This window comes from Eutrigla gurnardus (assembly GCF_963514095.1).
Source record: "Eutrigla gurnardus genome assembly, chromosome: 1".
In the NCBI taxonomy this organism is placed as follows: domain Eukaryota; kingdom Metazoa; phylum Chordata; class Actinopteri; order Perciformes; family Triglidae; genus Eutrigla; species Eutrigla gurnardus.
The window spans coordinates 2,409,649-2,434,683 of NC_139915.1; the positions used below are offsets into that span (position 1 = coordinate 2,409,649).

Here is a 25,035-nt window from a genome sequence, read left to right on the forward strand (position 1 = left end):
AGCTACTGGAAGCCTCTATTTAAATCAGTTGGAGATCTCCACCTCTGCGTTCGTCCGGCACCAGTGGAGTGGAGCACTGACACCATCTGGTGGCTGACGATATCATTACACGTTCTGTCTCTGCCAAGAAGCACTCGCATCCTGTGATAACCTCCCTTGATATTCATATGTTGTGAAAAAAGAAAAGAAAAAAACTATTTCCACTCATTCATGTGAAAATGAGGAGTTATAAATACGATGCATGTCGTGAAGAAAGACGAGACGTCTCCAGCAGCAGGAGAGCGTAACAGAGGATCTGTCCAGACTGCAGTCACTTGGAACAAAGCAAACAGCGATGGCAGACGGTGGTTTTGATCTATGGAGTCAGCCTCAACGTCCCAATCCATTCTCTAACTGGATGCATGCAGGACAGAGACACAGATGGAGAGACTGACGGACAGAAAGGAGGAAACCCTAAAATGTGGTATAACGGCATAAACATTGAAAACAGCTGCCAAAACAAGCACTGGTGTCTTATTTAATCAACCGTTCATTTAAATGTACTGAGCTTTGTGCAGAGTCATTTTATTCTACACACTGATGGGCCGCTTGGGTTTATTAACAGCTGACACCACATTTAAAAACATTTTTTTAATCCATTTGTGCATCTGTAGAAAGGTTATGCACTTCATGTTATATATAATAAATTCTTCTTTGTGGTTGCATAACTTAATGACATTCTACTGTACGAATAAAACTATTTGGTTTGAATGAAGATTGTATATGAATATGCACTTTAGAGCTTTTAAAACCCAACTCCTGCACTTGACCCTCACTTCACCCTCCTGAAACTTTAATGAGGGTTTGCTTTTGTTCAATCGAAACACATAAAACACACTTTTTATTCCCTCACACACGCAAACTGTGACAATGGCGTGAGTGGAGCCACATTGATGAGTCATGGTGTGCACGTTCATCCCTCTCCATCTTTTTTTGTCGCCATATCCGTTTCTTCACTCTCTTATATCTACCTTCTCCTCTCTCTAATTTTACTCCTTTACTCCCCTCTTTCCTCTCTGAATCGCCCCATAATCATCCGTCCTCTCTTACATTCACACACTTTTCTCCCTCTGTTAGTTATTAAACCCTCTGTTATCAGTTCCATGTGGAATCTGCCTCAGAAAGACATTTCCTGCTGGACTGCGGTGTCGGGGACGACAGAGAGAAATATTTGCTCTTGCAAAAAAAAAGAGAAAAAAAGATGGATAGATCACTAGATGGATAGTTATACAATTTGTCTATATGGTTACAGCCAACAAGTCATTTAAATGTTCCAATAAGACAAAGAGGTGATGGAAAGATCTGCCAAAAGACAGACGAGGAAGATGAGGACGAAGAAAAGAGGCAAGAGCAATATATAACATTTACAAGGGGATTAGTGTACAGCAGTACAGGACATGAAGACCCCCACACGTCAACTCTGAACTTGTTAAGGAAGAACATCTGTGGTGGAGCGAGAGGGATGAAGAGGAGGAGGAGGAGGTCAGGGGTAAAAAGGAAAAGAAAGAGAGAGGGGAGGGGGAGCAGATCAAAGCATGAGAGCTTTGTGCTACCTCTGTGTGTGTGTGTGTGTGTGTGTGTGTGTGTGTGTGTGTGTGTGTGTGTGTGTGTGTGTGTGTGTGTGTGTGTGTGTGTGTGTGTGTGTGTGTGTGTGTGTGCAGTGTGTGTGGGTGTGCACACGCATGCCTGTGCTCCTGGCAGACTCAGACGAGGCATTAAAATTATTGGTGCCGCCAGCATGCCGCGGCCCCCACTGGAAAGGGAGGGAGGTGAGCAGGGAGGGCAGAAGAGAGGAAGGGAGGGAGTCACCAAGTGCTAATCAGACCCATGTGTGTGTGGCCGGCGCTGCTCCGAACAGCTGTTCCCATGCTGAGGACCGGGCTACCACACACACACACACACACACACACACACACACACACACACACACACACACACACACACACACACACACACACACACACACACACACACACACACAGGTATAATCAGTTTGCTGTCAACACAAACACCGCCTCGGTCTGCATTATGCTTGTAAAAGTGATTTATAGAAAATAGAGTTGTTTCTTTAATTTTGTCTTTTTTTTGTGTGTTTCTTTGCATGTTTTTGGATTTTCCCTTTAGAAGCTTCGGCAACACTGATTTGGATTTTCACAGATTAAGTAAATTACGAGTGAAACAGAAGAATCAAAAGAGACGGAGAGAGTGAGCGAGGTATGGAAGTGGCATGTCTTTTCCTCCCTCGACCAGGGCGACAACAGGAAGAGTCCGAGAGCAGAGGGAGGAAGCTCTGGTATTTATTCTAGCAATGGAGGGAGGAAGACCCCCACTTTACCACCCACCCTATTACACACACACACACACACACATACAGTATATACAAGCACACATGTGTGTGTGTGTGTGTGTGTGTGTGTGTGTGTGTGTGTAACCAGGCAGACCTGTGACAAACCTTGGGGAAAGGGTCTCTTTGTAGTGTGTAGGGAAGTAGAGGAATGTCTGGAATCTCCCCAGAGGATGCAGGGTCTGTCCGGTCAACAATCATTCTACCCCTCTCCCTCTCTCCCTCTCTCCCCCTCTCCCTCTCTCTCCCTCCCTCTCCCTCTCTCTCCCTCTCTCTCTCTCTCTCTTCTGCAAACTGCAGCTGATATGAGTGTTAAAGAAAATTTGAGCCAATAAAGTTCCCTAACAGCCCGGGAGCAAATAAGATAAAGCTTTTACCAGAGGCCTACGGCTGTGTGTGTGTGTGTGTGTGTGTGTGTGTGTGTGTGTGTGTGTGTGTGTGTGTGTGTGTGTGTGTGTGTGTGTGTGTGTTAAATAGGGGGATGATAGAGTTAATGGTCAGACTTGGTCAAGAGCTTTAATCGCTCCACCAGCTATGGTGACACAGTAAAGTGCCGTTCTTCTCTCCCGCGTCTCCTGTGTTGTGTTGCTCTCCCCTTTGTTGTCGTCAGACACATGTTCACATCTGTTTGCATGTCTGTCTGTCGAGAATTAATCCCTCACTGCGTTGCAGCGCTCAGCAGTGACGTTTGAAAGTTAAAAAAAAAGAAAATGAGAAGCCAGCATCCGGTTGATGATAAGAGCTTTTGCAGATCATGAGTGAATTGAGGTTGAAGAGTAACGTGTGTGTGTGTGTGTGTGTGTGTGTGTGTGTGTGTGTGTGTGTGTGTGTGTGTGTGTGTGTGTGTGTGTGTGTGTGTGTGTGTGTGTGTGTGTGTGTGTGTGTGTGTGTGTGTGTGTGTGTAACTAAACACAGATCCCCAGCGGTGCTCTGCTCTGCATCAGGATCAGACAGAAACACATACACATGCACACGTGAGTCACTGCGAGGGAAAAAAAGGCAGAGAAGATTAAGACGGACTGTAGATGTGAATCACCGGAGGGAGCATACGCACGTCTGCAAATGACACATCGCTAGCTGTGATGTTGCACTGAGGGTCGGTCTGAAGACATGCACAGAGCTGCTGGGCGTGGAGACTGAGCAGAACCGCACGAAAGCCGTGTAAAGTTTGTGAGCACACACGCCAGAAAGATGAAAAAGAAAAGCACAATGTCCAGAGTAGAAGAAGATGGAGAGAGAGAAGAGAGAGGAAGGGGATGAGTGATGTTATGAGTGAGATGAGTGAGTCCAGACTCCATCACCAAGCAGATGTTCAGATTCTGTAAACACACATTGTTTGCTCATGGGAACTAATATCATCATCTATTTAACGGTTGTATTCTCACGTCATTTCACAACCGCGGCTCACCACAAACAAAGAAACCAACACGCTCACCCTCACCTCTTTGTCACATCCATCCTCTTCTCCTTCTCCCCTCTGAGGTGAGGAGAGGAGACCCAGAGAGAATAGGTGAGGCTCGGGGACAGAGGGTTAGAGGTGAAGTACAAAGCCACTCTGAAACCAGAGGATGCTGAGGGGTCAAAGGCCACACACCAGCAGGAGCAGTTACTACTGCAGCATAGACACAAATTTTCCTCGCTCTAATAAACTACAGGCGCCCGACACAGAAATCAGTGACGGCAACAGCGGTGTGTAATGTCGACCACTTCCATCTGCAGCAGCTTACAGGTACTTACAGGTGTTAAGTCTGGTAATGATAGTATTGCTTCCAGGCCGGTGAGCAGCACCTAGACCCTTACTGCAATGATCAGTGAAGCAGAGCTCTCACAAGGAAGCCATGACATAGCCAACACCATCTTAAACCTGCATTGTGTACAATGCACACCAACATCAAGCAATTGTAGTGTATGCATCTGGTTCCTGTACTGTAAAACTGAGTGTGTCAACCTACATAACCCCCCCCCCGCCTCAACACATAGACAATAAATGCTAGCCTCAGGACGGGCACCATTCACACTTTAAAATAACCAGCAAAGAGCTATTTAAACAGGACCAGGTTACAGCCCCTCATAAAACAAATATACACAGGAATAATTGTATCAACACAGCAACCTGGCGGGGGAAACAGAAAAAAAAAAAAGTCTCCCCATGGGGGGTACCGGGACGAAGAGTGGTGGCGGTGTTGAGGGGTGGTGTGTGTGGAAAAGGGTGGGAGGGAAAAGGAAAAAAGGGGGTTGGAAGAAATAACAGGTCCCACAGAGCTACCGTGCAGGCGCCAGCAAAGACAGCAAGGGGGGAGGGGGGGGAGAGGGGGGAGAAAGACCCTGGTGAAACTCTCAACAGATGCGTGAAGCCCTTGTCAGCATTCCTGCTAGGTAACGCAAGGTCAGGAGCAAGCAGGAAGACAATATGAGGACTATTTGGGCTCCCTGAGCGCCAGATGTGTTTTAATAAGACGGCTGCCCTCCGAGCTAATAAGGTCAGCCTCTGGCTCCAGCCAGACGAGCAAACAAGTAGACTCTTGGCAGGAATTCAGCTCCAGTTTGGCACAGCCTCCCTCCCTGCTTCCTGCCTCCCTCTCTCTCTCTCTCTCTCTCTCAGGCTCAGAGAGAACGAGGGAGGCAGACTCTCTCTCTCTCTCTCTCTCTTTCTGTGCGTGTGTGTGTGTATGACTCACTCCATCTCATACACCCGCCTTTTATTAGACACTTCCCTTTTTCTGCAAGGGGAGAGGGAGATCTGCTGGCTAAAAACTGGAGCCTTTGAGAACATCTGTGCTTGGATCGTGCACTAACATGCACACACCCACCCACACACATGCAAGCACACACACACACACACACACACACACACATAAACACACAAGTATAAGCTGTGCAGTTCACTGACTACCTTTTACCGCTGTACATGGGGGAAGCCACTCCACTAATGTTAATACACAAGAAAGGAAAAGCTAAAATTAGTTTTACAAATAAACATTGGACTAATAAATCAGACTCCTCTAGAGGAAAGAAATGAAAGAAGTGGCATTGGCGCCAGAACAGATTGGCTTTATCTGCACTGAAAGGGAGACAGAGGAGGTGAAGAATGAGGAGGAGGAGGAGGAAGATTTAGTGTTGAGAATGAGAATAAAGGAAGGAGAGAAACTAAGAGATATAGAGATCTACAGATAGTTGCTTATAGGGTACAAAAAAGAAAGTCATCGTCAATTTAGTCCAAACATTGTCTTGCATTCAAACTTGTTTAATTGTCCATTAATCACACATACACACACACACACACACACACACGCTACATACATGATCAGTCAGTGGCGTAATGGAGGAAATGTACTATTAACCAACTATATTAACTATACATTCACGTAATGCAGTGTCTTGAAACAATCAATCAATCCTAATTAATGGTAAATCTGCTCTTCCAGCTGAATTACAATGCATTTGTCAGCTTTTGCAGTACATGAATGTGCTGCTGGGCAACTTTCCCTCCTGAGATAATTCAATAAGTATCTTGATATATCGGTCTCCCATATAAAACAGAAAGCTCCTCATAATGCAGATTTAAGATTATTCTTTTACCAATTTTTTCCTCCTGAAGTTAAAAAGAATATGTAATTTAAGACCACTGCTGAAGAATAATATATCTTAATATATATTGTGATAGGTTGGTGTCATGATTTCCAGCAGTGTGCCAATTAGAGTGGCCGCCCATTGGTTGGACATAAGGTTAGACAGAAGGCCATCGTCCATCACCAGGTCAGGAAAGGTTTCTGCTCCAGAGGTTAGACCCCTCCTGTTTTAATGCTAGCAGACAGGGAACATTTGGCTAGGTGTAATATGAGATGACCTCACCACAGTAAGCTGGAGGTCACAAGGTCAGCAGGCCTTATCGTTCAGCAGCAGGCCCTGTTTCTGCTCCACGCTGACTCACACACTCACACACACACACACTGAAACACACACGTGTGTGTTTTCCCACGGCTGCTGCAGGTCTATGGCTTGATGTATAGCAGCTTGTAAAGCAGAGGCTGTCAGTCAGCTTTTACAACCGATCACAAACATCCAACGGGACCACAGCTATGCATGTAGGCTCAGGCCACTGACCGACACAGCAACACTCCATAAAAGCAGCTCAGACTCCACACACACACACACACACACACACACACACACACACACACACACACACACACACACACACACACACACACACACACACACACACACACACACACACACACACACACACACACACACACACACACACACACACACACACACACACGCTGACTCAGCCAAGTACTGCAAAACAACAGAGAAAGACAGCTTTGATCTACTCAGACACACTCAAGATGCTTCAGTGCTCAAAACCCTCTCACATGTGCGTCCACACATAAAAGCTAACGCTGTCTGTCTCTCTCACACAATCACAGGCTTCCACACACAACCCTGAACAACTCTGACACCTGTGGAGCTGTGCAGGGTGGGAGCGGGTCCAAAGCCTGCGCTCAGTCCAACGCCGAGGACACATGTTCCTTATTGAGAGGAAGTCAAACAGCATCTGATCACTCCTCGGCCAGCGTCAGTCTGTCTGAGGCTCTGGTTTGGAGAAATCGCTGTGCTTACCGGCTCTCCTCGGGCAAACAAACAGGTGGACAACGACCGGCTCACAACAAACCCCATCTGGCCTGGACCGAACACAGTCAGGACAAGGGTATAATCATATATTAAGGAATGTCATTCCCTCATGAATCCACACGGAATCACATGCTTTAGCTTGTTGTCACACTGTGACAGTGGACTGGATTTGAGCCCATTGGATTAGAGATCAAAGATGACATGACACAAGGTTATGTTGTGTGGTAAAGACTCCTCGGGCCGCTGGTGAATCTCAGACATCTAGTCATTTAACATTTAACAGCACAAGTAATGTCAATGCAATGTCAGACTGGTGTTACAATTATAGTTTGGAGCTCAGATTGGTTTAGTTTCATTCATTTATTATCAGTATTGATTTAAAAAATACCCACTGCTACAATAATATATTTAATGATATATTTGCATTGGTTTCACCAAGTATTTATTTTTTAATCTGTTCTATGAGAATTCGGGGTCTTTAATTTCCACTGAAATAAGCATTGGAAAAACTTGGACGTCACTTCATAAAGAAATACTGGTTGTGTTTATATATGTTATGAAAACACAAGAGGCTACACATAATTTACATATTATAATCAGGGCCATAACAGCTTGTACAGAGGGCTCTGAGACGACCTCCACTGGGTCTCATTCATTCATTTGGGGGAGTTTATAATTGATTTTGATTAAAAACATTTAGATGGTGGTTATTCTATGAGATGTTTTACTCTCATAATAATAACAATAAAGTTACCTGAAAAAATATTCATGGTTCAAGGTGCCTTCAGTGTTTCTGATATCCTGGCCATACTACACTGTAGTAGAATGGCATATGAAGATAATGAGTGGACATAAGCACATAATAATGTTATTAGTCTGGCACATTTGTGTCAACTGACCCGGACAGTTACATCTTCATTATTGGTCTGCTAAGCTACCTGACCTGCGACCCTCTCGCTTCCTCTCCTCAGAGGGCATCAAGGAGCAGAGCTACAGGCGGACATGAGGGCAAATAAAGAATCCCCCTTCTTTACCCGACTCCTCTTTTGGTCCTTTCTGTTACACGTGTCGTTTGTCTGCATTTGAAGTGGTTTTCAAAGACGTGTGTGCATTAGCTGGGAGGGGATGTCACACAGAAGTGTCTCCCTAAACATCACAGGAAGAGTATAAAGGTGGCACACTTTAGTTTTCTCCAAAAAAGCGTTTTCTCTACAGTCACACAGCGTAGTTGGTATGAGATGGATATTACATTGTTTCTTAAAATGAACATTTGTTGCTGCTCACCAATGTTCAAAGTGACATTGCATTCTTCATCCAGGAGCTAATGTTCAACCTTTGTTTCTATCAAACTACACTGGGAAGAATAAAAAGGATCGCTGTGTTATAACAATCAATTAATTGCCCTCTTTCATAGCTGAACCCTTACATATCTGCACAACACACCCCTAATTAAAGAAAGCTGATTTATGTCCTGTAAGCAGCCGATACCTCCAGGAATTCAAACCACACTTATTCTGAAGAAATTCTTACAGGCCTGCAGAACACAGACAACATTCAGCTGCATCTCTGACTTAAAGGCAGACAGACAGTAGGAATGACTTATGCTGCTTTAGAGGAAACAAGGATCTGTGCCAAAGCACCACAACCCCGACAATCTCCACTATTAGTCATACATACATCTCACACACACACACACACACACACACACACACACACACACACACACACACAAGGATGTCCTCTCACTCCATAGTTTATGTATACGTTTACTGGCTGCATGGCTTCAGTCCATGTTTATGACCTCCTTCATGCTCTCTCACATGATACTATCGGTTTTACCGACTGCCCGTCCAATCATTCTCCGAAGTAGAAAAGCCACTGATGACACTGGAGATTAGAAGACATGGGGGAAATGAAACTCCGGCAGCAAGTGATCAAATAAACAAGATAGTGAGAGAAAGCGTGGGTGTAAAGATGGGTGACCTGGAGGGTAGAAATGATCTAAATAAACAGATCCACAGAGCAAAATGAGGACATGCAAAAATAGAAAAGATGTTTTTTATCATTTAAGAGGGGGAAAAAGAAGAAAAATAAAGAACATGTGTTTGTGGACATGCATGCTTTTGTTGAGGTTCAGAAAAATGTTGAGAGATGAATAATTTGTCATGCTGCGACACATGTATACAGTCACAAACACATAAACACACAGAACTCTCGATACACAACACAAACACACACGCCAACACTTTCATCTCAGGCCCAAGTTTGTCCGTTACCTTTAAGAGTCTTTAGTGGATGAAATATAGAGATCTGGTAACTGACTCAGATATTCCTATGATCATAGGGCTCATGACTTAATAATAATAGTTTAATTCTGATACAAAAAAACAACCATTACAAAGACTAACAACACAGAGAATTCGCTTGAATTGAAGCTTGTGGTCTATGAAGTATAAAATCTGAAAATATACCAAATAAATATAAGCAGTCTGAAAAGTACATAGAACTGCTGATTCCAAGTTCAAGCAGCCAGTCAGACTTCCATACAAGACAATATACTGCCTCCCAACCTTGTCTCAAACCTCCCCGTTGACTTCACGGTGTCTTTCTGTCTGCTTTAATGTCTGCTGCTGCATCCGATTTACATACAGTCACTTTGAATTTGTGTAAGAGGAAAAGACCAGAAAAGGACCAGAGAGATAAGGTAGAAAGAGTGAGGCTGATGTGTGGAGAGGAAGGTCAAAAGTTATCACCTGGGTGACCTGAGGTCATGTGACAGGACTTGTCATCACCTTTGCCAACAGAGAGCAAGGAATTTAATCAGAGAGGGAAAGGCACTGTGCACGGACAACAAAAACCAGATATCATCTGCCTTGTGTGCTCCTTTCCGATGCGTTTATGCAGCAGAGATACCTCTCTTTTCCAGTGTGTGTGTGTGTGTCTGTGTGTGTGTGTGTGTGTGTGTGTCTGTGTTGGTCATATGGTTTTGTTCAGAAGACCCCCGCCAGAGTGGACACCTCCTCAGTCTTTAATGCCCCCTCCTGAGGTGTGAGATCATGTCTGCAGCAGGGATGTTGCCAACAGAACAGAGAAGCATTCACAAACTAATGTGTGTGTACGCGTGCGTGTGAGCGTGCACGTCTATGTAAGCATGTGTGTGAAGCAGATGGGAGGAAAGAAAGAAATTAGAGAGGGGTAAAAGGAGAGTAGCGACAGAAAGTCTGCAAGAGCATGTGTGTGTGTGAGTGTGTGTGTGTGTGTGTTGCACTGAGGGGGCTGTGAGGGGTTAGAGGGAGGCAGAAGGGAGAGGAGAGGGGGGAGCAGTGTGGTTAGGCATCCAGAGTCAGTGAACATTTTTCTGGCAGGCCCTCTCTCTGCTCCTGGCTGCTTGCCCAGCTCTGAAACAAACTTAAACAAACTCCTGTTGCAGCCATCTGCTGGGCCCGCGGGATAAATCACAGCACTGCTCCGCTCTGTACTACTCAGCCGCACCACTATCAGGTTACTGTGTTAGTGGCCTCACACACACACACACACACACACACACACACACACACACACACTCTTAGGCATGCAGGCACACATTATAGTCTCTCATCCACACACACACACACACACAGACACACCAAGCTACGCGTCAGCCTGGAGCCAGGGGCTGCCATGGGGCTCACACCACCAGGAGAGGCCAGCAACATGTGGCCTTGCTAATACCACAGGGAAAGATGAAGAGGAGGGGGGAGAAGAGAGAGAAAAAAGATGGGAGGATGGGGGAAAGGAAGGGTGGAAGGGGTGGGGGGGTGGGGGGGTGAGGTAATGGAGGACAGGAGAGAGAGAAGGAGGGAGATGGACAGAAGACAGAGCAAATGAGAAAAAGGAAAATAAAAAAAATGGGAGTGAGGAGAAGACCTCTGACACCTAACTCATGCCAAGTGCTATTTTTATGGCCTTCCGCAGAAGAGAGGAACATAAAAACATCTAGAACCCCTCTGCCTCTCGGAATTTAATAACAACTTAAGCGTTTTATAACATGGGCTCTCTTTGAGGAGGAAAAAACTGTATTTTAACATATTCTTCACACTGCAATTCCCATGTTAAAGGAGCTAACCTTAAAATGATGTTTGCCAATAATGCCGGATACAACACCACGCTACTGTCATGCACAGTCAGTAAATATGCAGGTTTAATCTTCACCACTGTGGCCTTGTGCCCTGCACATTAACCATGACTGGCCTATTGGTCCACACTGCCTGACCAAGTGGGAAACGCCACTCGCCAAGTTTGGCGGGTCATATGTTAGCACACTGCTAGCCTCGTAGCGTTGACTTTCCATAAGTCATAATCAGCAGTGGGAAACAGCCGCGGCTAATCTATATTAATACCTTTTCAACAGTACAAATGGCACGCTTGAAAGGGAACGGCAGGCAAAACGTAAGAAATAATGGCCGGCCTTCGGGAAGTATCTGTGGCATCTATCTGTCACACAGATGGAGAAACTGTATCGGTTTATGTCTGACTCACAGGATGGTCATGTCAGTGTGGGAGACTCTCACCCATGGAAACTATTTACAAAGTCCTGGTAATTCCTGACTATGTCTGTGTTTGTGTCTGCTGGTGTATTTGTGTCAATGCCAATGAGAGCATTTCTAGCGAAGGCTATCAGCTTGCTAATGTTTAGGTCACTCTGAGTAATCTTTCTTTGTTTGCGTGTTTCTCTGGATTATCACCATCAACAGCAGCCAGCGTTTCAAACAGGCAATGTATTTGTAGTAAGTCAGTATAGAAGAGGAATAAGAGTATTCCATAAGTATTAAATGGTCACTCACAAGACTCTACTTTTAGCACTGCGGTGATCACATGATCCTAAATGTGTCAGGGCTACCGTATAGTCTGTGAACTGCATTCTTCCAGAGCTATCACAGTCTCTACCCTCATGGGAGGCTGAGTCCAAAACTCCCCCTCTGTCTCCTTCTTCCCAGCTGTCCTGGAGCTGGCAGGACAAGCTGAGTATGTGAGAGACCAGGTGGTTGGACTGCATGTGTGAGGGGTGGGGGTGGGGGTGGGGGTGCACTGGTGAAGGCCAGGACTTGGGGATGGGAGGAGGGAGTAATCCAAGGAGGGAATGTCTTCTTCAGCCAAAATAAGCTCCCTGAAGATCACCAGTAATGCTAATCATTATCTCTCCTCTGGTTGGCTGACAGAAAGAGGGTGAAGCTATCTGAGGTTGTGGAGTATATTTAGTCCACTACGGGACATCTCCAGTTGTCCCGACAGCAGAGTGAGAGTGAGCCTCCTTCTTTACACCCCATTAGTGGTATCGGTGGAAAAGAGGGTGAACAGGAAGGTAGGAATCAGAAGTGGGACATAAAAAATGAAGAATCATGTACACACAGAACTTCAGCAGCACCTGGAAAGTCCAAAAACAGCAAAACTAAAGAGTAGCACCTAATGGACATGAATGCTATCCAGTCAGCTACGAGCATAAGTTACATGTTCAATGCCTGGAAAGGAAATAGTTCCACTATTAGCTACTGTACTACCACACACCCCAGCTGTGTCCAGGTGCAGAAACACGCGCACACACACACACACACACACACACACACACACACACACACACACACACACACACACACACACACACACACACACACACACACACACACACACACACACACACACACACACACACACAGCTGTGGCACAATCCAGCTGCATTTGCCAACACGAGAGCAAACACCTGCCAGTGCTCCCGACCACCTGGCAGACACACATGCACAAACACACGCTCGCAGCTGTTCTGCATGTAAATTATGATCGACGACTCCGCGCTGTACGTGTGCACGTCTGCAAATGTATGCATGTATGTATGTGACTGTGGGTGAGTGAGTGTGAGTGGCCAGAGGGCAGCTGGCAGAGAGAGACGAGCAACAGTTATATGACATTCTGTCCTCTATAATTACCACAGTCAGACAGTTTTTAATGTAAATCTCAGCAAAGCATGACGGCCTTTACAGCTTCACCACTCTTCTTACTCCCTGACAGTTTTACAGATGACATCATGGATTCTTTCACCTCATAATATGATGCTAAAGTCAAAGTGTAGAGCTGTGAGTCAGAGGTCACAGCAGGAGAAATATAAGAAACTCAAACAGAGGACCCTGCACACACAGGTGTTTTGGGTTATTTTGGTTGATTAGATCTCTTCTCAGGTTCAAGCTGGGTGGAGGTATGCTGGGAGGTTGCTGAGGTCTCCAGACTCCCTATACTAATATGGATCATAAAGGTTTAAGTTGTCCCATCCCAACAGGTACAACAATCAGACGTATGAGGGAGACGTCAATCAAACAGTCACTAAATACGAGGTCTGAGGTTGCATCAGAAAAAGTACCTTAACTACAATTCAACACAAACATGGCAGCAATAAATTATATTCAAGGCTGCATTCAGATTTATTTTATCGCTGCAGCCTCATTGAATGAGACACGGGGCCTCTTTCAATGGATGCCTCAACATCATCTGGCGAGTTGTAAATGCGGTGTAAGAGGATTAGAAACCACTTGTCTGTGTTTTGGCATATGATAAACCATCTAACACTCAAACTGCACTTCCTGGATTCAATTTAATTATCTGGCTCATTACTCCCTCGTGAGTTTTTAGCATAAATCACAAAAAGACTTTTTGAAATCAAAAAGCTCAACAGGTGTGAAATAATCTCACACAGGTTCCTCTTGTATGACCATTGCTGACCTGTCCTTGCTGAGCAAATATCGATATCCCGTCTCTGCTTACAGGGTTCGAAGGTCAGTATGCATACATCTGTCAGCTACAAACAAGCCTGGAAGTCGGCACCCAGACAATTAAGCCCCAAAACCCCAACTTCCTTTCCAAGCCCCAGTTAAACTAGTCAGTTAGCTAGTTGGCTAACTAACTGCTAACGAGCTAAACTAGCCAAACAAACATTGGTGTTTACCATGGATGTAGTGTTTACACGTTCAACGCCAACCAACACAAAAGTAGAAACATTGCTAGGGAGGCTGGATTACTCACCACCTTCACAGCAATTCACTCATTTCTTCTTTCTTTCTGAGGCTTGTTGAGGTTTTCTTAAGGAAAGAACCAGAAGGTGCAAAGAATGGACCAAACCAAGTTAACAGAGGGGGGGAGGACAGGGGTTTGATAAACTACTATTTCTCATAAATGCAGATATAATCAGATTTAATATTTGAATAGTTGCTTGAAACATGAAATAATTGTATATGAAATTGTTTCAACCATACAATCACAAGTACACACATTAATTACACCTTTGACCATGTGTCACCATGTCATGGATTCATCAACAGTGCTGCAACTCAGCTTTGCTGACAGTTTAGTTGTTCCTAGTGGCCAAACATGGTACTGCAATGACAAATCTGCAAAAAAACTGTTGACAGAAAAAAGATCAGTCACTGTTTTTATGTTTAATCCATGAAGGGTTTAGATTTGGAAACCTTCCCCACAGCATGATAAAGACGTTTTATATAGAGTTATATGACCAGAACCAAACGTTAGAAACAGAAATATGGAGCAAACTTTTTTTAACTACGTGCTGGGAATCTTGTAGTAAAGTCCAGTTCTTAAAATAGTCCATGAGCTGGATATGGACGGGAGTTAATCAAATTTGCCTGAGTGACCAAACTCCCGGCAGCCAAAAAAATCCCTACAGACCATTGTAGCTAAAGATATCATAACATTAGATTTTTGGCAGAGGAAATATCACATTAATCATCAACTATATTCATTTAGTTTTATAGTGTAACCTTTGGCTACTTAAACATAATTTCTAATGGTTATATGGGAATAGACTGAGAGAGTGAGAACAACAGCCGGACTCAGTTGGTGATGTGATATTCCTGCAGGATTCCTAAAGTAAACACGGTGTGAACTAATCCCATCCAACTTTACACTGTTTTGGTCCAACTAGCGTATTCGGTTGTACCACGACTTGAGGCATGAAAGGGTGGATTTCATTGGCACTCTTTGCAAACTGGATATCCACCTTGTACAAGAGGATAACTGTAAATATTCAAAATGCCTCCAGAGTGCCAATTTAAGGCTCTTCTTGGCAGAAATCGGCTGGAATGTCATTTTTACAGCTCTTCTCAATGCTTCGGATGGGTGGCACGTTTCACTCACACATGCGTTACGTGACTTGTGCAAGTGGAGATTTTAATTAGTTTCCTTTTTGTGGAACTAAAAACCCAAGTAAAGTTATTGTATGCTTGACATTGCTTACTTATGTGCAGAAGGCAGAGCGATAACCTTTTGGCATAAGCTCTCTTTGAGCACCTTTCATTGCAATGAATGGAAGCCCTTCATTGAGTTATCTTAATACAACCATGATGCATATAGTGGGAATTCATGGTACATTGTGTGTACTGTATGCCAACAGTGAAAGGGGATAACTACATGAGGGATGAAAGGATTTCATTTTCCAATATATCGAGGGCTGCGACATGCAGCTCAAACATCACCTTTGACCTTAGGAAATTAGAGTATGACAGTCAGTGTCAAACACTAGCTGGACACACACCATCCAGCTGGCCAGACGCATCAGAGGAATAGTAATAATACTGTGGGAGGCTTGAGGAAAAGTCAAAAGGGTCGAGACAGAGAGGGGGGGGGGACAAAGAATGAAACATTGGAACACCTCCATCTCATCTGCTCAATACAGGACTTGATCCCTCCATTCAGATATGGGCAAGAATGCAGCGCTGAGGGATTCTAGCGGGAAGAGAGTGATTAAAGCTTTGAGCGCTAAATCAAAACCCACCTCCAGCAGCTTTGAAATTAAACCCCTCAAATACCGGAGGATTCCCTGTGAAACGCGAGGCTGTCCGTCAGACTGCCGGGAGGAGAGGGAGGCACAGCTGCAGGAACTCTACAGGATATGTGCAATATGAATGCTTTTTGGACTAAACACACACACACAGGCATGCATAACAACAGCTTACGCCACATGTTAAGCCCACACCACCTTGCGTGCCTCAAATTAACGCCGTTTTAATAGTAACCCCCTTTCTGGGTTAAACAGCCCTCTGGCCAGCGCTGCGCTGTAATATTTCCTTCTATGATGAATTAGTGAAAATGCGACTCCTTTTTCTTCTGTTTTCCTCTGGCTGTAATTTAAATCCCATTAACCTCTTCACCTTCTCTCAGCCTCCCACTCTTCTTGTTCTCCTCCTCTTCACTCGGGGTAATTTTTCTCTCCCTTTTCTACTTCACATGCAGATTTGATGTGTACTTTGCCCCTCGCTCCTTCCTTCACTACGCTATAAATCTTCCTTGGCGACACTGTCAAGATGCCGGCATGTTTTTCCTGTGACAGCGAATACCTCCTTCGCAGGATATGGGCCGTGCAGTGAAAACACACTCAGTCTTTTACACTTTAACGCACACCGACTCACAATTTGCACGCATGCATGCAAAAGGAGCAGCTTTTCACACAGAAAACGCGAGCCACGGCAAACACACACACACACACACACACACACACAGCTCTCTAACTCAGCAAACCACCATACAAAAATAAACATCCATGTGTTTATACACACATATGCATACATACATGAGTGTGTATGAGTAGGGGGATTAATATGTTTGCGTGCTCTGTATCTACGTACAATTATGTAGTATTTATCTTTTCAAGGCTTGACTAATGATTGATGAATGAATGTTTACTGTTTTAGTCTCTCGTGTTCTTGTAAAACCAGAAGACACACTGTTGACCAGAGGGAGAATATGGATTTCACTTTATGCTTTAATTAGACGCGTCCATATCAAAGGCATGCAATCAATCCCAATCCTTATAACAACAAAGTTATGCTGCGCTGGTATTTAACCAGTTTACTTCGGGCCTAAGCTTTGGATATTGGAGATTTTTCTGCATCTATATTTATCACTTTTCCACACAAGTTTTTATGTGACAAAAACCATATTCATAGTAAATTTGTCTTGGAAATCCATGCAAGCCCACCCCCGGCGCTCGTAAGAGTTGAACTGTGTCTTCGGCCACTTCTTCCAACTTATTTGTGTCTGACTGAGAAACGGTAGCAGACGATTACACAACCGGCCTCTGAGAATGACTTCCTGGCACATTAGTGAAGTCGAGCTAATGAAGCGTTGAAAGAGAGAAAATCGTGTTGCGTCAGCAAGCAGAACCAACATTTTAGGACATCTTTTACTACTAATATTAATAGTAATGTTTGGAGAGGTTTGAAAGACTGCCACATGGTTTTCCTAGAGGCTGATTTTCTTGCTCGTCAACTAATCCAGCGGAGAACGAGGATGCCGATTAATTAGATTTCTTCCTCCACACAACCATTCATACTAAACCTCCACAGGTTGCAGACAGTAGTCTGTCAATCCAAAGTGGTGTGAACATTAGTAAATCCATAAAAATTCAATATGCACACACTAATTCTGTTGTCTTTCAATTTGCAAAGTAAGATGGAACTAACAGTAAACAGCTATTTGAATCAAGAAGGTATGTTTCTAAAATCACAGTGTTTTAATTACGAAATTCAGTCTTTCCCCCGCAACACACAGTGGGGAAAGCGTCAAACTACTCGCATGTCATCACATCTGTTTGATAAATAACTCACCTCTTAGTGCTGAATGGGTCAGAAATGAGGCACAAAAGGACTTAGTAAATAAACTGTGTTTATATTGTGTTGCTCAAAGGCAGGGAGGGTGAAATTGACTTATTTTAGCAGATGGATTTAGTTGAATGGTAGGACTGACAATGAATTCATCGATGCATTGCATGAATCGCTCCACAAAAGTGTGGACATCTGAGAGTGAAAGCTGACCAGCTCCCACATGCCGGCCGTGGTCTATACTTACACACGTGTCAAAGGTCACGTCCAACATACTAATTAAACACATGGCAGCAGAACAGAGAACATGATGACCGCCCGTCACCTATCTCTGTTACAGTTAATAGCTAGTATCCTGTGGCGGATCTCATTTCATGCACTAATTCATGTCAGACAACAGTCAGCACACCTTTTCACAACAACTCATACCTGCACTATTATGACAGCATCATAGTGAGCGGTGTAATGACACAAAAATGAGATCTTATTCTAGCCTTTATCAAACATGTCATTTGTCTCCGTCTTGATCTGAATTCTGGTGATTAAACATGTGTTCATTAGTGGAAATGTTTTGGGGCATCGGTGGAAACTGCTGTGTAAAACAAATAGAACAAGATTAGAGAATAAAATCCTGGAAGTGTGGGTCTTTGTGCGGCCCCCCCGCCGCCAGGCAAACGCAGTGCTAAAGGGAACCAGATGGGCACTCCCTCCTGACAGCTCAAACTCCAGCGATGACAGACGCTCTCAAGCGTATAGCATGACACTAGAGGACAAAGCACCTGTTCCCCGCGGATCTCTCTCGCCCCCCCCCCACAGAAACACACACTCAGGCCAGAACCGTCTGTGCCACCTGCCGAGCCCACGGATCACTCGAAACCCAGCCTACCCCCGACACCCCTCTCACCCCGCCGGCCCTGTGATGAAGAAATCTGGTCCCATAATTACCCTCCGTATCACGAGTATCCCCTCACACATGCTTACTATGAGCTCATCCCGGCCTCACATGTGAATGCTCAGGCAAATACCCAACACTTAAGTTTGGAGACGAGTAACCACCAGTCCAGCACGTCTCTTTAGGACAGACAGCTGGTGCACACAGTGCTGCTGTTCCTCACATGTCCTGCATAACTGGACAGTCAGTGTCTGTTTGCATGAGCGAGCTGTTCACAGAGCCAACTGGCTGTCTAAATACCCCCCAGCTCTCCATCAACACACTGCACCGGTCCCCGATTCAACCCCGCAGCCTCCAACTCCTATTCTCCCCATTCTCTGCTATCCACTCCTTATCAGCAGCAGGGCAGGGAATGTGTTGTTTATGAGAGGAGGGAAAGCAAACGTTGGAGACAGAAAGAGGCAAGAACGCGAACAGTAACAGAACGATCTCTCTGGAGAGGAAGTGTGTAGCCGTACTGTTCCCTGAGCCGGCCCATCTGGACCACCTCTGTGAGCAACGTCACTCATCAGAATCACTTGTTACGATGCTAACATGCTGTACTTTTTCATGAATATGAAAGGAATAAGGCAGTGGATTGAATAATTGCTCGACTCCGCATCACGGTAATGCTGTAATAGGACTGTCCGAGTATAGATTTCCATATTAAAAGTGGGAGGAATTCAAGTCCAATTTACGCTGTGTTGGTTATATATGATATATTTCCAATTATTATTTATTATTAATTTTCCCCAAATGCTACATTTAAGAATGATAAAATATTGAGATTATTACAGACTTAAATAAACACTTTAAATAAGAGTTTTTTGTTGGATTGTTGATGAATTTAGTGTAAATTAGGTAATTAGCGGGGATTTGCATTATGATTGTTGTCTTCAAAAGAAATATGGTAGACTTGCTTTAATCTAACTTCCTTCTTGGAGATCCTCAACATGATCAACCCCCCCCCCCCCCCCCCCCAAAGAAAACAAGCTGTTAAGGACCGAGTGAGACATACTCAGTCATGCTTGCTCAAATAAACACACTCACACACACACATGGACAGAGCAAACACAAGGCCTGCCTTGGCTGTCAGATCCCCATAGTTTCCCTCTGGTGTTTAGAGAACTAAGTTCTGATGAAGATGTTTGTGTCACCATTGTTCATCCCAGCTGGGTCGGATGCACCATGGAAGCTTTACAGTCTCCAGCAACACACACACACACACAGACACACACATAGACACACACAGACACACACGCATTACTGTTTGATAACCCTCCACCGAGCAGAGTCAATGATATCAACACATCCAACCAAACTAGGGCACCAAAACAACCATCTGCATCATGATAATTACCCTCTTTATCCGAGCAAATTCCAAGATGCAAAATGTCAAAATCATCCCTTGCCATGTGACTCAGGGGTCGTATCAGGTCAAACACAATGTGAGCTACACTGTGGGAATGTAGGAGGGATTAGAAGCTGACTGGAATCTGTCGGTTTAACCAAACTTCAGAAAACATTTGGCCAAATTTGAAGACACTGTGGGGGGAAAAAAACGATATTTGGTCGTGTGTCCTATCAGGCAGTTTGCTTACCTTATGTCTAGACTGCGGTGAGGCCGATTCAGGTTCTTTCCTCTCCGAGTCTCCATGTCCGAGCCTATCCTTGTCCTGCTGCATGCTTTGTCCCACCTGCACCATGGCTTTACATTCCATACATGAGCCAATCACCAACCTCCTCCCATCATCCACCAGGAGCGTGCGTGTGCTGCGAGGTGCATACAGGAACACGGGCAGCCTGGCCACAGTAACAGCGCACAGCCTACCTTGCCTGCGCTGCTCCTTCCTGCAGAAGAAACACATAAAGGCCTCGCAGCTGTACTGGCGGGCCCAAGGGGAGCTGGGTGGCTGGGGGGCGGCGCTGGGTAAACTACAGCTAGAAGGGGTAGAGGGACCCGGGCCCTCGTGTTGGGCCCACTGGCTGTGCAAGTCATGGTAGCAGAGATTACAGGCCGACACCAGGCCTGTGGCGTCAACCGGCTTGGCACGGGGAGCGGGAGGGTGGACGGTGAGGAAGGGGAAGAAGGGCTCCTTCTCCCCACAGCGCCCGGGCGGGTTCACGTGCAGCTGGTACTCTCCACCCGCACACAGCTCGGCTCCACACAAGTAACACACCGACATGGAGCCCCCGGGGCGAGAGGCCACAACCATCTGGGAATGGACCGGTCCTGACCCCTCAACGGCCATGCCAGCGTGGTACCTGACCAGGAAGGAGCTGACAGAGGTGATGAGGTCTTCGCTAAGGCTAAGTCGATATGCACCCCAGATCTGCTCCAGGATGGAATGGCACTGCGGGCAGCAGTGCACGCGGCCATTCCTCACCCGCTGGGCGTTAGGCGGGCAAGGTAGCATGTTGATGAAAGGAAAATACATAGCGCCACGGGATTTGCCGACACCGGCCTGTGCGTACGCAACTCTTATATCTCCTCCACAGTCCTGACCACAGAGGAAACAGGCCTCGTGGGATGACCTGGGTTCAGTTGTGCACTCCGTGGACTCTGGGGGAGTCGTGGAAGGATGGAGGGAACCGGCAGGCTGGTTGAGGGGGACGACATACAAGCGCTGGAGGACGGGCACATCCGCCAGCTGAAAGCTCTGCCACTGCTGCATGAGGGAGGCATGGCAGCTGCCGCACACCAGGGTTGTGCCCGCTGGACTGATGGGTATGGCGCCCCGGGGAGGGGAGTGGAGCCACAGGAATGGAAAGAAGGGCTCACCCTGTGCCCTCTCCTGTTTCTGGACACTGACTTTGAAGCGGCCGTCACGCCTGAGCCCAGATCCACAGATATAGCAGACACACTCCTCCGAACAGGTGTCCATCCTTCTCGCTGAAAGGTCCCTGACGCCCCTGAACTGAGTCGGCGGGGCGTCCATGTCATCATCACTGGTGATGTTAATCTCGTCTCCAGAGCTGTCAGAGTTGTTCTCCCTGAGAAGGGCCATGCCACGTTTAGTTGTGACGGTGGCAACAGATGCCAGGGCAGAGCCGGGGTGATCCTCGGCCCTTCCCCGGTACATCAGCGGGTGTTTGGAAGAAGCACAGCTGCTGTCGGCAGCACGCTGCATCTGACGAGGCTCCGCGTGTCTGACGTTCCCCTCCTCCAGCCATCGCCTGTTGCGCATAATGACCCCGTTGTCTTGCACAGGTGTGTCAGAGAAGGGGCTTTCATAGCACCGCGTGGGGAATCTCTCCTGGGACTTTGCCAGGGACTCTGATGCCTGGCAGACATTATTCATCATTTTAGCACCGCGCCTCGCCTGCACAACACCCTCCGCCGTCGGTGACCCCTGCGCCCCATAAACACCCACCGGGTAGCGCATTGCCCGCTGGGAATCCGGGCTGTTTTTAACACTGATGACATTGTTCTTCCTGCTGTCTCCCCTTGGCGACTTGCCAGACGCTCTCAGGCACTTGTCTTTGCTCACGCCGGCTCTGTCGACCAAATCCATCTCCTGGTCTGATAGGTTCTCGTTTTCGGAGAAGGAAGAGAAGTCGGAGTCCGCGCCCCCGTCGTAGTTCTGGCTGCCGACGCTGATCCTCCTCTCCAGGTCGTACGAGAGGTTCCACTCCTGCGGGACCCGCCGGGAGTCGCACTGGTAGGGTCGCTTCAGCCAGTACATGCGCTTCTCCACGGGCGTCCGGCTCCGCTCGAACGAGTTCCACTGCTCCGCCAGAAAGCAGTGGCACACGGCGCACACCAGCGCGTGTCCGTCCGCCGTCACCTCGCACGCGCCCGGGGCCGGCTCCTGGTTCTGGAGGAACGGGAAGAACGGGGTCCTCTCCTTCTGGTATGACACTTGTAGGCTCAGCTCCTTCCCCGGCGTCACCCCGCTCCCGCACACGAAACAGTGGACCAGTCCCCCGAGTCCGTTCCGATCCGCCCGGGAACTAATGCCGGGCGACGGGCTCTCCTCGCCGGACATAGCTGCAGCCATGAGTCGGTGTTTCCGAGATAAGGGTGCCAGTTCCGTGTCACAGTTCATTGTTGTGCTGTTGTTTCAGGCTGAGCTACATGGCATGACGGCGGCTAGGTTATGCTCATGTTGGAACACTTTCTGCAGGTCAGGAAACAATCACTGTCGCTCCAAGTTACTCACTGGCTGATAAGACGCGCGATGGTCCATTGAAAGCAGGCAGCGGACCGTTCACTGCTGTCTTCCCACGGGGAACCTGGAGAAAGTCACTCGGAACACCCACGAAACGGCACATAAATCCCCCGCTAATTGACGTCCGTAGTCCGCCCGTGTTGCACCGGGAGTCCGGTCGGGATCACGGGTCGCCTCTCCAAGCGAACTTTCCTGCCTGCGCTCTCTGCAAACTTTGGCTGCTAACTCGCTCCCACTGTACACAGCGCCATCCCCGATTCATGGGACCCGCTCCGACACCCCCAAAGACAACCCCCACCCCTCCACCCCACACACCCCCCACCCCTGGCAGCCCACAGTAATAATTTTACAGAGATTATGAGCGCACACTCCTGCAGGAGCTGCCCATGCGTCAGAGTGGTCACCGTGCACAGGACGGCCACGGTGGGACATGCAGCAGGGGCGTGTGTTTCATAAGTCAGTCATCATATGAGCTAAACCTTCATATCAAACCATATTAGATGTTTTTATGAGTGAGGAGGATAGCTGTGTAAATAAACTACATTAAACACAGCGTGATATTATTTGTATTTGTTTCTGGCATTTGTTTTATCTGTTCTCTGTAAACAAAGTTAATGCATATTAAAGCTTGAGTGCATGGTGTGTTGTAAGTGTAGAAAGTTTGTTTTGTTTTGACAACTAAGACAATCATTACTGTATAAGGTGTCTGATCAATGATATTAATAATGATATTAATAATAGACAACTCCAGCTTCATGGAGGATGTACAGATCGTGGATTTTAACAGATCGATGACAATTAAGTAAAAACACAAATGAATTGATTGCATCAGTATTCAACCCAACTGTGAATCTTTATCATAAATCCAAATGCATCTTGATGTCTCACTCCCAACTTGTTGCCCCATCAGGGCAAAATACCAATAAATCAGTGATTGTCGTACATCTGAGTGGGCTGTTCTGAATTAAAGAAGCCACCAAGAAGCTGAGGAGCCTCTTCATGGTTGAGATGAGAGACTGCCGTGTTTCAGTGCTTTACCAGCTGAGAAAAAGAGAACAAAACTCACATGACATCTGGGCTTGTGTTTGCCAGAAGGCTTGTGGGAGATTCTTTAACAAATCAAACCGAAAGGTACTCTTATAATAACCTCAATAAATGTTGCACATCCATGGAAGCAGCTGATCCCAAACATAAAGCCACAGCGATGAACGGTTTCAAAACAGCAGTGTCAACACTCCAGACACCAATCCAGTAAAGATATTATTTATCTGTGGCGTTCTTCCTCATACATCTATCCTTGTCTATCAATCTACCAGTCTATGTGGTGACATTGTGCAGCAACAGGTCCTTAATGAAGGTGAGGAAGAGGGGGATGTAAAGAGAAACAAAGTGATGCACATCCTCCTCACTTCACACACAATATTTGCAACCGTTGATGAACTCCAGTGTTTCACAAAGACGAGCGAGTCGAACAATCAGCCCTCAAACACTGACATCATCATAACGACAACACATAAACAGTTATGTCTGTCTGTTCCTCCCCTGAACTTGTCTCTAGTGACTCACTGACTGACAGTCAGGGACGACCCTCCACCTTAATGTCTCCACACCTCCCCATTTTCTCCTCCCCTTCATCCATTACCCTCGCCATCATCACCGCCGTGTCCCCTGAAGACAAATGACGCTTCCTTGTCAGCCTTCCAAGCCTGGATGTCCAGGGAAGTTTGAAATGACGCTGCTGAGCCTCACTGTAAACCCGAGATCAGCTTTTTTTTCTCTCTCTCTCCATCATGGCAGCCAAGAGAGATCACAGAAGAAAAGACATTCCTGAGTGATGCTGACCTGTTTCTACTGACAATTCCCACGGAAAGTGGGAGGGAGGCAAAGCACGGAGTCGAGACAAAGCATATCCTAGCTGTCAGCATTAGAGTGGAGGTGTTTAAAACCAGTATTAATCCATTCACAAATCAGCATATTTGCAACTCATAGTCCAACTCTCTGTCCTCACCTGAAGTTATGCAGAACACACAGCGAAACACAGATGATGTGTTGTCAGCACAGATTTACAACACTGCCTTCTAGTGTCACATCTGGGTACAGCATCGTCAGGGAAATCCCCTCCATGCAGACAGTCAGACTGAGGCTCAAACCAGGAGGACTTAAAGAGAGCGAGAAAGCAGAGCTAAGAGAGGGAAGGAAATAAGAGGAAGATAGAGCTTCCAAAAATGTATCGCATCATCTTTTCTTTTCTTTTTTTCTTTCTTCTCCCTCGCT

The 25,035-nt window shown here is 46.2% G+C and overlaps 1 protein-coding gene across 2 annotated transcripts in view; it reads right to left on the bottom strand.

Moving 5' to 3' along the window:
- The window catches only part of gse1b (Gse1 coiled-coil protein b), a 150,068-nt gene extending 127,069 nt beyond the window's left edge, over positions 1–22,999 (bottom strand). For both annotated transcript variants that reach the window (XM_084015630.1, XM_084015629.1), the window contains exon 1: positions 20,191–22,999. In XM_084015630.1, coding sequence (XP_083871756.1) covers positions 20,191–22,638 — 2,448 coding nt within the window. In that variant the 5' untranslated portion in view covers positions 22,639–22,999. The remainder of the gene's footprint in view (positions 1–20,190) is intronic.
- Positions 23,000–25,035: the final 2,036 nt, after the last annotated feature.